This window comes from Hipposideros armiger, unplaced genomic scaffold (assembly GCF_001890085.2).
Source record: "Hipposideros armiger isolate ML-2016 unplaced genomic scaffold, ASM189008v1 scaffold_228, whole genome shotgun sequence".
Classification (NCBI taxonomy): domain Eukaryota; kingdom Metazoa; phylum Chordata; class Mammalia; order Chiroptera; family Hipposideridae; genus Hipposideros; species Hipposideros armiger.
The window spans coordinates 2427433-2440282 of record NW_017731578.1 but is presented as its reverse complement, the minus strand read 5'-3'; the positions used below and the strand labels follow the sequence as shown (position 1 = coordinate 2440282).

General features: G+C 53.9%; 1 protein-coding gene across 1 annotated transcript; it reads left to right on the top strand.

The window, feature by feature from the left end:
• The first annotated feature begins 694 nt into the window (after positions 1–694).
• LOC109389283 (membrane-spanning 4-domains subfamily A member 6B-like) lies at positions 695–6786 on the top strand. The gene is made up of 6 exons (XM_019654666.1): positions 695–748; positions 871–990; positions 1487–1543; positions 3006–3209; positions 5572–5673; positions 6354–6786. Exons 1-6 carry the CDS (start codon positions 695–697, stop codon positions 6465–6467), a joined length of 651 nt encoding a protein of 216 aa, XP_019510211.1. The 3' UTR covers positions 6468–6786.
• The last annotated feature ends 6064 nt before the right edge of the window (positions 6787–12850 follow it).

The window sequence follows — 12850 nt, the reverse complement described above, 5'->3', positions numbered from 1 at the left end:
ACTGAGAAATTGCTTAGTAAATGTTACCTAAGAGTGAGAACTTGCGGTGGAATTATTTGGGGGCCACTTGGCATCCCATCACAGCTCCTGGGGTTCCTCTCAGCTAGGGAGCCATAGCCTGAACCCAGGTCCATGCGCTCTGCACGCCAGCGTCTGCATGCCAGCTGTGTTTGAGGTGCATCTGTTGACACAGAAAGGCATTGGGGAGAGCCCAGAATCACAGAGCTGGGAGTCCCTGCGGGCTGGGCCCACAGCCCTCGCCAGGAACCCGGGAACCTGCACCCCCACAGCTACTAAAGAATGAGATGTCACCATGCACTTCACTGGGCCCTAACCTGGGACAGTGTCCCCACACTGCTTGCCAAAGCCCCAGACCTGCTAACAATCCCTCGGCTTATACCCGAAGCTCTGATCCAGGCAGCTTTGACTGGCTCACCCTGTGTGTCGGTGTCCCCCCCGCTGGTAACAAACTACCCCAAATTGGGGGCTTAAAAACTTAACCTCTCAGAGCTCCCGAGTCCACAAGTCGCCAATCGCGGAGTCGGCGGGCCGCGCTCTGTCCCAGCTGCTGGTGCTGGCACCTTTCGTGGTCTGCAGCTGCACAGGTCCAGTCTCTGCCTCCATGTCCTCCTCCTGTGCGTGTGTCTGTCCCTGGGGCTCCCCCCTCTTCTTATAGCCACATCAGTTATACTGGATGGAGGGCCCACCCCAGCCCACTGAGACCTCGCCTGTAACCGACACCTCGACCGTACCTACAAAAGCTGTAGTTCCAAACGAGTCACATTCCAAGTCCCGAAGTCGGGGCTGAAACACACATTTTTGGGAGGATGCAATTCGACACTTGGTAACCCCCCTTTTCTCTCCCAACAGGCTGTCCAGATCTTCTCCAACTTCATGGTCATGGCCTTGGGGCTCCTTTTGGCATGTGTCCCCTTCCCCCATCACTTCAGCTCACCTATTGTCACCCTGGTGAAGTCTGGCTTCCCATTCGTAGGTGCCAAGTGTGTGAGTGAGTGGGCACTCATGGGGGGGGGTCTCTGGGTTGGGAGGGTGGGCTCAGTCTGCTCACCTGTGTCCCCGCAGTGTTCATTATTCGGAAAGTAAAAATGCAAGTGTGGAACTTGTTTGGGGGTATTGGAGGGTGGGGGCAGGAGTCCCTCTGCACTGGGGACCGTGTGACTCCCTGGCTCCAAGGTCAGGTCTCCTGAAGTCATCACACTGTCGTTCCCTGGGGCTCTGGAGAGCACAGTGGCTTCTCTCGGGGGGACCGTAAAATTGGTAGCCCCAACATGGACAGTTTTAAACATAAACGGGTGCTATTGATAATAAGCGGTGACACAGGACACCCCAGGACATAGGCCCCCAATGTCCCCAGTGCCATCAGTCCTACAGGGGAACAAGGACGTGTCAGCTGGGTAGTGGGGACGTCGGGGCTGCCTCTTTGCACAGAAACCGCTCTGATCTTAGCTTCCTCTTTCCTGAGTAGTTTTTCGTCTCTGGATTGCTGTCTGTCATCATGGAAAAAAGAGCAAGTAAGCATTTGGTGAGTCCTGACATGACGGCACCGCGCTCGCTTACAAGGGCTTTGGAGGGCACCCATAGGCGCGAGCAGACCCCCAAGTCAGAGCAGGCGCCGTCAGTCAGCAGCCCGAGGGGACCAGCCCAGAGGCCCGCGTGTGCCTGGGCTCCTGGCACAACTTCCACTCTGTAACCAGCACTGACCCTCGCCAGGCTCTGGGTGGCTTTATGGGGCAATCCTGCCCGGTCAGGACACCCTTTGGTGCCAATTGGCCACCTGAATCCAGGTCCTTGGTGACCACAGGGGACAGGGCACACAGAAATGATGGGTCGTTTGTGGCGTGCCACCTGCTGGGCAAGAAAATCAGAGACCACCAGGAATGCCCCTCCCTCAAAATGGAGCCCGGAATGGGGACTTGTTTGGGCTGGAGGAGGTGGCGTTCGGGCCACGGCCCACCCTTGGTCACTGGCGGTGGCCAGGGGAGCAGGTGCCTGCATTCTTGTGTAGCTCGGTCAGACAAGGTCAGACGGGAATGGGGTAAAGGGTGCCACGGGGAGTGTCGGGGGGACGCTTCTCAGCTGCAAGACTTCCCTTTCCTTCAAGAGGCATGTGTCGGGGCTAGAGAGAAGCGTGCTGGAGGACTGCTTGGTAAACTGAGTCTGGATGGCCTGAGACTAGAACCCAGGCTTCCTGCTTCCAGGGGCTTCCACGCCTGAGTGCAGCCGTGGTTTCTGTCCTCCTCTGGGCTCACCCCGGGGACCGGGCGATAAACATCCACGTAGGGCCTGTCCCCTGTGTGGTCCTCGGCCCGCTCGCCTGCCGAGCTATGTCCCTCTCGCGCCTTTTGGTTTGTGCAGGGGAATGGACGGAAAGAATGGAGGGAGCCCTGACCCTGTTGTATCCCCGTGTGGCTGACACTGCTTTGGGGTGTCTGTTGGGGTTGTATGAGAAGACCCCTCTGCCTCTAGCCCTGCCGTGTGTGGGCGCCTCAGGCTGAGCTGGGGTGATGGTGCAGAATGCGGCAGGGCACCCGTGTGACGCCAGCCCAGCCCCGGGGCACGGCTTCCTTCAGGCTTTGGAGAGATGAGGGAGGTGGGAGCCTCTTCAGGGTGGCTGGGGGGCGGGCAGGGCAAAGCCGGCGGGGAGCTCTGGAGGATGAGGGTGGCAGTGGTTACCCAGCGTTACGGGCACTGCAATATTCTAAGTGCTCGGTACGGCCCAACTGGACATCAGTCCTATGTGTGTCTCCGTCTGGTCCTGTCCAGTCCTGAGTGGACAGCATCCTCCCTCGGTCCTGCCAGGAAGTCTCACATTTGTGCATTCTGCAAGCATTTTCCCGCGGGCTCAGGAGCTCCATGGAGGGCGGAAGGGACCAGAAACAGATCCTACCACGTGGACCCGTCCTGCCGAGGGACCCAGATGTGGAAACCCACGCTTGCAATGCAGGGCGTGGTGCGCAGCAGCCCTGACCTGAGTCCCCCTGCAGGCCTGGGCCAGCCTGGCCACCAACCTCCTGAGCCTCATCACCGCTTCTGTGGGCTGTATACTCGTCGCCTGCCTCATGGCCCAGGTGCTCACCGCCTGGAAACAGTGTGAGCTGGACGTGGTGTCTGGACAGTTATTCCAGGGCAGCTACGCCAACTCAGGAGACAAGGCCTTTAAGTGCAACTTCGCCAGCTCCACTTTGCTGGTGAGTATATTCACATAGAATGTTCCAGACTGGAGAAATCTGAGAGATTCCCAGCTTCTTGTCACCTGCGCTTTCTTTGGGGTGGGGGTGGGGGGCGGTTCTGGGGGAAGGTCCAAAGAGGTGAAGGAAAGCCAGCCAAGTGGTCTGTACGTAAACTAGCTTTTATCTATCAAAGGTTATCCCAGGTCACGTGAGTTTGACAAACATCTGGGCTAGTTTTTATATTTCTGAGAGTTTTAGGAACACTACATTTATATAAGTGCTTATTTTCCTTTAAGCCAATTAAATAGAGCTCTTTTAAAAACATCACATATATAATATACACACAGACATATAACAAAAAAATGTCCAGACACAGGTGTCCTAATAACCTTACATGTTAAAATTGTAGGCATGTCTCAGGTACAATCACAGAGCTCAGAAGAGCAGCTGGACCCACGTGGGGTTCTGGCAAGTGGACAAAGTTAAGGTTACCTGCTCAGGTGGCCAACGAGTTTTACTGAAGTCTTCTCATGGGTGCCGTAAGAATGCTTTGATGGGGGTGTGTCTGGAGGTCCCTCTGTCTTTCAAAGGCTCCTGCACAGTCACAGAACATGGTCCTTTGTCTCTGACAGGTTTGGGGGTCCCTCTTCTCAAGAGTACCCCTTACAGTGGGCTATCTTAGCTAAGTCCAAATTTCCCCAAACTGGTCACTACAATTCCGAATCATCCTCAGAAAATCTACCCATTTTCCAAAAATGCACAAGACCCTAGTCCATGGTGGGCGGGCGCATAGGATGCAAGAGTTTTTTTGGGGAGGCGGAGAGAGGGTTCCAAGGTCCGGTGGAAGTCCCTGTGCCTTGGGATTCTTTCGTTTTCCCTCGGAGGGGCCCTGATCCTTAACAGCTGTTCCCACGCCCCAGGCATCACGTGTTTCCCCTTTTGAAGAGACTAGGGTGACTTATCAAGAAGCATCAACAAGGTACAGGTGCACGCAATAAAGCCCGAGAACTCAAAACGCAGAGCACGGGATCCCGGGGGAGCAGCCTGAGACGGGCAAGCGAAGCTTTGCACAAACGTGGAGGCCGTGTCGCATTCCGGCTGTATCAGAAAGGCTTTTAGTCGGTAAACTCAGGAGAGCAGGCACAGGCCCACAGAACACGGAGAAAAGGAGCCGGGACAAGAAGGACGAAGGTTTCCATCCCACAGCCATGGCGGTCCCCCGCCTCATGGCCTCATCCCGGCTCAGGCCGCGCCCCCAGAGATGAAGCCAGCGATAATGGGAGCTGCTGCGGGTGGGGCTGCGGGCGGTTTGGACGAGGTTTGTGTAGGGATGAAGGGTGAGCTCACTTGTTCGGGTTTTCTCAGGGGTGGGGGGCTAGCAGCAGCCCCTTCCCACTTGGTCCTTGAATTCAAACGACCCCACGCTGGGCAGCGGAGAACAGCAGAAATTCATTCTCTCACCATCGGGAGACCAGAAATCAGAAACCAAGGTGTCCCAGGGCTGTGCTCCCACTGCAGGCTCTGGGGGGGGGTCCTTGCTGCCCCTCCCCGCTTCTGGGGGCTCCAGGGGTCCTTGGCTTGGGGCCACATCACCCCAGTCTCGGCCTGCCCCTCACCTGACCTTTTCTGTGTGTTTCTCTGTCCTCTCTTAGAACACCTGTCGTGGCGTTTAGAGCTCACCCGAAACCCAGGATAAGCTCAGCTTAACTAGTCAGCCCGACAAAAACCCTCTTTCCAAACAGTGTCGCATTCATTCTGAGCCTGCAGGTGGGCATGGGACCCCGTGCCACACCCTCAGTCATGGTCAGCATGAATGAATCCGATGGTCTGCACACCTGGGGCCTCACCTGTTCTACCTGCTGGCTCTTGCTCAGAGGAAGGTCGTCCAGGGCAGTGGAGCTGTGGGTGCGCCCTCCTCGGGGGTGTGTCCTGGGGGTCAGCATGGGCGTTGGCAGCTATGCCAGCCGACCGCTTCTGCAGGTCGCCCTGTCCCCTGCTGCCTGAGGGGAGGGGTGAGTGGAGGATGCTGGGGCCTGTTGGCTCTCCACCTGTGTGGACCTGAGAGCTAGACATTGGCGTACCCACTTCACAGAGAAAGAAACTGAAGCCCAGACAAGGAAAGACACTGGGCTGGGAGCCTCCAATGCCACCGCTGGGCATCCGCCACCCGCCCTGGAACCCAGGGCTCGCCCCTGTCTCCCAGGGATCAGGAACAGGTGTGGGCAGGTGTACACACGAGCAGACTAAATGACGCCAATGTGGCAGGAGCGGGGGAGGCTTGCGAGGCTCTCTGAGATCCGAAACGGCCTGCAGCCCTCTGGCCACCCCGGAAGCAGGGGCCCGGGGTCTGAGTGCCGCCCCTGTGTGCCCTGCGTTTCAGGGGCTGCTGTCTGACATGCTCCTCTTCACGGTGGTGGAATTCTGCGTTGCTATCCTGACTTCCGTCCTCTGGTGGAGACAGGCCCGTTCAGGCGTCCCCGGGGTGAGTCCGGTGGGGCCCAGGGCTCGTGCACCGGTGGTGGTCATGGGACGGTGGCAGGTGGCACTGGGCAAGCGTGGGTCCCACTGAGAGAGAGGCAGCTGCTGGGAGGGCGGGACAGCGAGAGGGCAGGTGCCCAGGGGTGGGTGGGTGGGGGCTGCTGATGAGGACCTGCATGGCCTAGACGGCAGTCGTGCGACCCGCTGGCTTAGCAGAGGGGAAACTGAGGCTGCGGAGGCTGGTGACTTACCTGATGCCTAAGGCGCCTGAGCCGAGACAAAGATCCAGGTCCCTCCCTGAGATGAGGCTCAGTGTCCCCACCTGGGCCGGAGCAGGTGACTGGCCTCCAGGACTTCCTCATCCTGACCCCTCCTCCCAGTCACACTTGTTAAAAAGGCCTTAACACACCCCCTTCGAAACGAGAGCAACATCTACTCAGACCAAACACCACGGCTCAGACATGGGAGCAATCAACTGGTTCATTCATTCAAGACATTATTAGGGAGGAGCAGTGGACGGGGCCGCGCCCTGCGAGCTCTCTGTGGCTGGACGGCTACCCGGCCGTCCCTGTGGTCAGCCCGGCCGAGGGCTCCGTGTGTGACTCTGCGGGGCGCGGCTGGGAAAGGCACGGGCCTGAAACGCCACACCGAGTTCAGTGCCTGCTCACGTGCTCTCTTCTCCAGGTTGTGCGCTTCCTGGCTCAGAGGAACACGATGGCCACCAACGCGCTCCCGAAGGCGTTCGCTGCTCCTGATCCTGGGGTTGATGAGCTGGTGGCCTCTAAGGAGAGAGAATGACAGAGAGACAGACGGAGACAGACAGAGACAGAGGGAGACAGAGAGTGAAAGAGAGCTATCTATCTATCTATCTATCTATCTATCTATCTATCTATGTAAATAGAGTCACTTTTAAAATGGAGCTGCTGTCCCAGGGTTGCTGCCTGGGACGTCTTACACCTTGAACCTTTAAAATGTCCAGAGCAAAACCACCCCTGCACTGGGCCTAAAGCAACCTTGTGCCCCAAAGACCTGTCCACAAAGATAACATGCAAGTAGATATCATGACTACCAGACTGATGACTACCGCACTGAAAATATAAACATTGCTTAGAATTAGCATCACTATGTTTTGTTATCTGCACCAATGGCCTGCCTTCTACTGGTGTCATGTCCCCTTTTCTTTCTCGTAAACACCCCTGGCTTTTGTCTCATCAGAACGCTACTTGGGCTTCTGCCTGAATCAGCGATTCCCAAATAGCTATTCTTTGATCTCAAATAAATGCTCTTTGCCTCTCACTTTGAAAGGCCTCTTGTGCTGAGGTGAACAGGTGAGTTAGGGTGACCTGTGAAAACCGATGCTCCTTGAGAGGGAGCATAGACCCCGCTGAACACTTGGGCCTGAGGCCACCTAAGGGACTTACGAGCAAGTCTGTCTTCTAAGCTAATGGTTCAGTGGGGGTCTCCTGGTTGCCTCACATGGATTCAGAGAAAAAAAACCCTCAGGTCACCAGGGTGCAGATGGGTCATGGAGGGCCCCAGAAAGCCAGGCTGAGTGGTCACAGCATCAGTTGTGTGTCAGTGGCTGTGAGGCGGGTACTGTTACTTAGCAGTCGCGTGGTCTGCAGGACTGAGCTGCAGGACCCCACGGACCCCACCGGGTCGACTCTCACATTTTGTCACATGTAGGTAGGCAGCCTACATGGGACCCTGGGTCCTCTTGCTCCGAGTCAAGACACCTTGGAAGGGTCACCCCAGCTTTGTAGCTGGTAGCTGTGACCTTCATTGAGACTGCAGGACACCCCAAATCTCCTGCGGCCCAAACCTGCCCCTCCCCTCCCCTTCCTTTCCCCAGCGGTCACCCCAGGAGTATCCCTGACACTTCCTACGTGCCGCCCTCCATCACAGAGCCCAGGGGCCCCCGTCTGCACAGTTGACAGACACCTGGCGTGGTGGTGAACAGCAGATGCTGAGATGGGGTTTGGGCCGATCACCTGCGCCTGTTGGTGGCACAGAGCACAGAGGGCCTGGCCACGTGGCTGTGTGATGGGTAAACCTCCCCGGCGGTGGGCGGGATCCTGGAGGAAGGGGGTGCACGGCTGGCACTGCATGTCAGGTGTTGAAGCAACACAAAGGGAGCAGAGTCTGGGGGGGGAGGGTAGCTGTTTCCATCCCTCAATGGAACAAGAGACCAGGATGAAGGGGCGCTTAAAGGAGGTGTGACAACCAAGGGCTGCTTGGGCAATGGAAGGCCTGCCCTCCCACAACCCCGGGCAGGGACCTGAGGTCCAGACTGGGGCCGAAAGGCCATCTCCAGAGATTAAACTCTCAGCGTGGGCAGGCCAGCCACGCTGGGATCAGGGACAGTGTCGGGAGAGAATGGGACCTTGACATGGATGGGGACCTTGGATGACACACCCCATAGTTTGAACTCCAGACGCTGCGCCCCCTGAGCATGCAGAGTGCCCAGCCCCCGCTACTGGGGACACTGCCCCCTTCCTGGAGACAATGCGGAGCCCTCAAATGTGTCACTTGAATGCACACAGTTGGTGGGTGGCCCAGCCCCCACTTTGGTACCTTGGTCTGTAGGTTAAGAGCTACTGTTGGAAAGCCAAGTAGAAGCCGAATGGTCCCCCCTTGACCTCAGCCAAGTCAGTTCATTAAAACACCGCATCTCGGGGGGATGGCAGGAATCGGTGCCACCTCACAGGCTGAAAGATGGAGGGTTCATTTCACGTTTCACCGTCTGAGGACATTTCCTCCCTTCTCTGCTCTCTCACATTCTCTCCTCCAGATAAACTTTAGAATTGGCTTTCCAAGCTCCAAGGTTGTTTCAGCGTTTCAATGTAGAGACTAATTTAGGATAGAGTTGATATTTTCAGTTTCTGATTCTTTCAACTGAAGATCCTGGTAGACTTCCAGATCTTTCTTTAAATTGTTTTTTTTTTTAAGGTAATTTTCTCTGTCTCATCCAAAAGTCTTGCCAGTTCATTTCGTCCTGTTCAGTTTTTCTAGATACCCATTTTCAAACACCGTCTTCCACTGGCTAGATCTGTAGTATGACATTTAATGTTGGCACTAATAGTGAAAATCCTTCCCTTGACATGATTTTAATTGCAATGCTCCTGACGTTTTAGTGTGAAGCATGACCCTGGGTTACCACTTGTCCTATTACTTAGTTGACGTTTTTCTTTTCTTTTTTTTTTTTTTTAAAGATTTTTTATTGGGGAATTGGGGGGATGGGAACAGCGCTGGGGAATTGGGAGAAGGGGAACAGACAAGTTGCTGTCGTTTTGTTCTTCAGTCTAGATGTGGAGGACGTTGCTTCACTGGCCCAAGTTGGCACCATTACTGCGCTCTTCCCGGGAGAGGCAGATCAGTCACCGGCTTCTGGACGGCCGCTCACTGCGGCTGCTGGCCGCTCACGCTGGCTGCTGGCTACACACGGTAGCCCATGGCAACCCACTGACGCAGGGGCTGCTGCAGCCTACGCCGTCGCCGGCGACTCACGGCAGCCCAGCTCCAGGTTGAGCTGTTGTTCAGCATCTTAGCTGTGGAGGGCAGTGTCACTGGCCCTCACATGTGGGATCCGAACCGGGGCCCTCTGGCGTCCCAAGCCAGCTCCCAACCATCGCGCCACTCGGCCGGCCCCAGTTGACATTTTTCTTTAATCAAGTTGCTTTTTGATTCAGCTCCACTCTAAGCAATCAAATGTCATGGCTTTGTCGTGCTGAAGATATATTTATTATGCATCTACTATATACATTAAAACAAATACCTATTTAAACCTCTTGTTTTTTGTTTTTTTTTAATTGGGTAACTGTGTTTTTTCCAGAACCCATCAGCTCCAAGTCAAGTTGTTGTCCTTCAATATAGTGGTGGAGGGCACAGCTCAGCTCCAAGTTCAGTTGCCGTTTTCAGTCTAGCTGTGGGGGTGGCACACTCCACCATCTCATGTGGAAATCAAACCGGCAACCTTCTTGTTCAGAACGCATGCTCTAACCAACTGAGCCATCCGGCCGCCCCATAAACTTCCTGTTTTTTAAAAAGTGCATTCAGGCTCTGTGTTCCATCTGTGCAAAGAGGCAAAAAGAGAGAAACACACTCAACAATTGTCAGTTTCATCCTGAGCATTTCAGTGCCACATACTTCCTCAAAGAGTCAGGGTTCACCTTGAAATTTCCGAATATACTTTTCAGTTACAAAGCATGGAACATACTATATATTGGTTATAGAAAACCAAAAGTGCTCACTTATAAGAGAAGGGGGTTGACCTGGCCACTTCCAGTAAATGGAAGTGCTTTTATATTTGAAACCCCTGGGCCCTGGGTCCAGTTTCACTCCTTGCTGGTTGCACAAGTCAGCTGTAATCTGTGGCTTCCGCTGATGGAAATCCACGCTCGGAAGTGTTCCTGTTTTTCTCACACTTATGTCGTCCACAGCATCTGGTGTTTCTATGGTAAAACATCCCGGGGGGGTGGGAAAGGCCTTGTTTTTCGCTCCCCAGGGGGTCCCACTGTGACTATCTTGTTTTTCTCCTCTATGTACACAAATGAGATGACAGTCTTTTTAGGTTACCCTTTGTCTAGTTTTTGGTATCAGAAATACACGATCATCTTACAAGGAGCTTACACATTTTATGCCCCTTTTCTAGGTTCTAGAAAGGTTAATGTGATGATAGATATCATATGAGATCAGACAATTAAGTTTGCGAACTCATCCTAGAAAATGTGCTACATACCTCATTGCTGAATATCACTATGGTCACCTTTGAAGTACTCCCCTTGGGAAGCTGTGCACCGACGCCAGTGCCTAGTCCACCCTCCAAAGCAATTTTGGAATTATTTTTCTGGAATGGCCATCAGAGCTGTCATTGTATTACCCTTGATGTCCTGAATGTCATCAAAATGTCTTCCTTTCAATATTTCCTTTCTCTTTGGGTAAAGAAAAAAGTCACTGGGGGCCAGATCAGGTGAGTAGGAGGGTGTTCCAATACAGTTATTTGTTTCCTGGCTAAAAACTCCCTCACAGACAGTGCTGTGTGAGCTGGTGCATTGTCGTGATGCAAGAGCCATGAATTGTTGGCGAAAAGTTCAGGTCGTCTAACTTTTTCACGCAGCCTTTTCAGCACTTCCAAATAGTAAACTTGGTTCACTGTCTTTCCAGTTGGTACAAAGTCATAGTGAATAATCCCTCTGATATCAAAAAAGGTTAGCAACAACATTGCAACAAGTTTGCAAACTTAATTGCCAGACCTTTGTAGGTATGTTGTAAATATAACAGGAATCACCTACTGTTGACAGTTCTTTATTTTCCGTCCTGTAATGTCCAACCCCTGAGCTCATATACCCTTTAACCTCAACGAGGCCAACATGGAACTCACCATCCTCCCTTCAACACGTTCAACGTGTATCAGTCAGGACGTTAACTGTGAGTAACAAAAACAAAATTAGAAAAGAAATAGAGAGGATGACGTGTGGTTGACACAGAGGAAGAGTTCATTTTCTCTGACAAGTGTGCAGGGGGTTGCTGGCCTTGGGGGTCAGGTGTGGTCTCCAATGTCCTGCCACTGTATTGCTATGAATCAATGCAAGAGCTGAGAGAGAAAAGGGGTAAAGCCAGAAGGAGGGAGGATGGACCCCCAGCAGGAATCGCTGGGACCCATTGGGGGCCACCTTTACCTGCGAGCCCTGCAGACGCCCTAGGTGCGTCTGTGTCCTGGTCTCCTAGGTGACCGCCATCCCATCACGAAGCACGTGCTCATCCCTGGTGTGACTAGAAAGTCTTCTCTCCTGCTCTGTGCTCTGGAGCAGTTCATAGATGGAACAGTTTACGTGCTACTTGCAGGACTTTACAATTGCCCTGAAATCATGTAGGCCTGGGAACGCTGAGTTTTGAAATTACTGGTTTTGACTTAATTCAATGATTCTAAGTCTGGTCTACCTATTTCGCATGTGTGCGCGCATGTGTGTGTGTGTGTGTGTGTGTGTGTGTGTGTGTGCGCGTGCGCGCGCGCGCGCTCATGCGAGCACACAAGCACGTGCCTATCACACATTTTTAATTCCCTCCACATTTATATCTATGTCACTAGGTCTCCAAACACTACCTCATAAATAAGTTTTTACAGCATAAGTGAGAACCCCTTGAAGAAACTTTAGTTTGTTTTGATGGTGACAGAAAACACACAGGGGTCGGGGTGACATCATTTCTCTAGACTGTCTGTGGGAGAACTCATCTACTGACGTGTCTGCAGTCTAGGCCTCCGAAAGTGATAGGCTTCACCTCGATGTCGCCTAAGCTATCAACTTCAGTTTCTAGATGACGCCACTTTTAACGTTCAGCAGGACCCTTGTTATGGGCTGAGTTGGGTCCCCTCAAAGTTCGTGTGTCCAAGTCCTGACCCCCAGCACCTCAGAATATGACCACATTTGGACATAGAGTTTTTAGAGAGGTGATTAAGGTGAAATGGGGTCACGGGGCTGGGCCCTGATCCACTGTGACTGGGGTCTTAATAAGAAGAGGAGATCAGGACACAGACACGCACAGAGGGACGACCCTGTGGGGACACAGGGAGGAGACGGCCGTCCACACGCTGAGGAGAGAGGCCTCGGAGAACCAGCCCTGCCCACATCTGGGCCTTGGACTCCAGCCTCCAAGTGGGGCCAGCGAGTGTCTGTGGCTTAAGCCCTCCCATCTGTGGTTCGTTATGGAGGCTAAGCAGGCTCATACATCCCTTAACCTCAATGCTGCCAGCGGGGAGCTCGCCATCCTCCCCGCAGCATGCTTCTTCTGCTTTGATTATGTTGCGTAATGTCCTCCCCTTCCTGTCACTCGGCCTCTAAAACTTCACATCACCTCTGACCCCTTCCCTCCCGTCCCATAATGAGATGGGCTGATGACAGCATTTCCTCACGGGCGCTTCCCCTTTTCTTCTCTCATGTGGGGTGAATCTGGCCAAGCTCTGACAGCACCCTGAGCCCCGACTTAGTCGGCATCTCGCCATTTCACCACCACCTGCATGAGACAGTCTAGTGGTCGTGGAGTCTGGAATCTTCTGCCACCTGGAGGACTTAACCCTTCTGTACCGCTCCTTCCGTAGCCTCATCTTCCTCAGACCAGGCGGGTTGTTGGTTTCCATCACACCTATGCTTCCCCTCAGATCACACCTCGTCAGCATCGTGCCC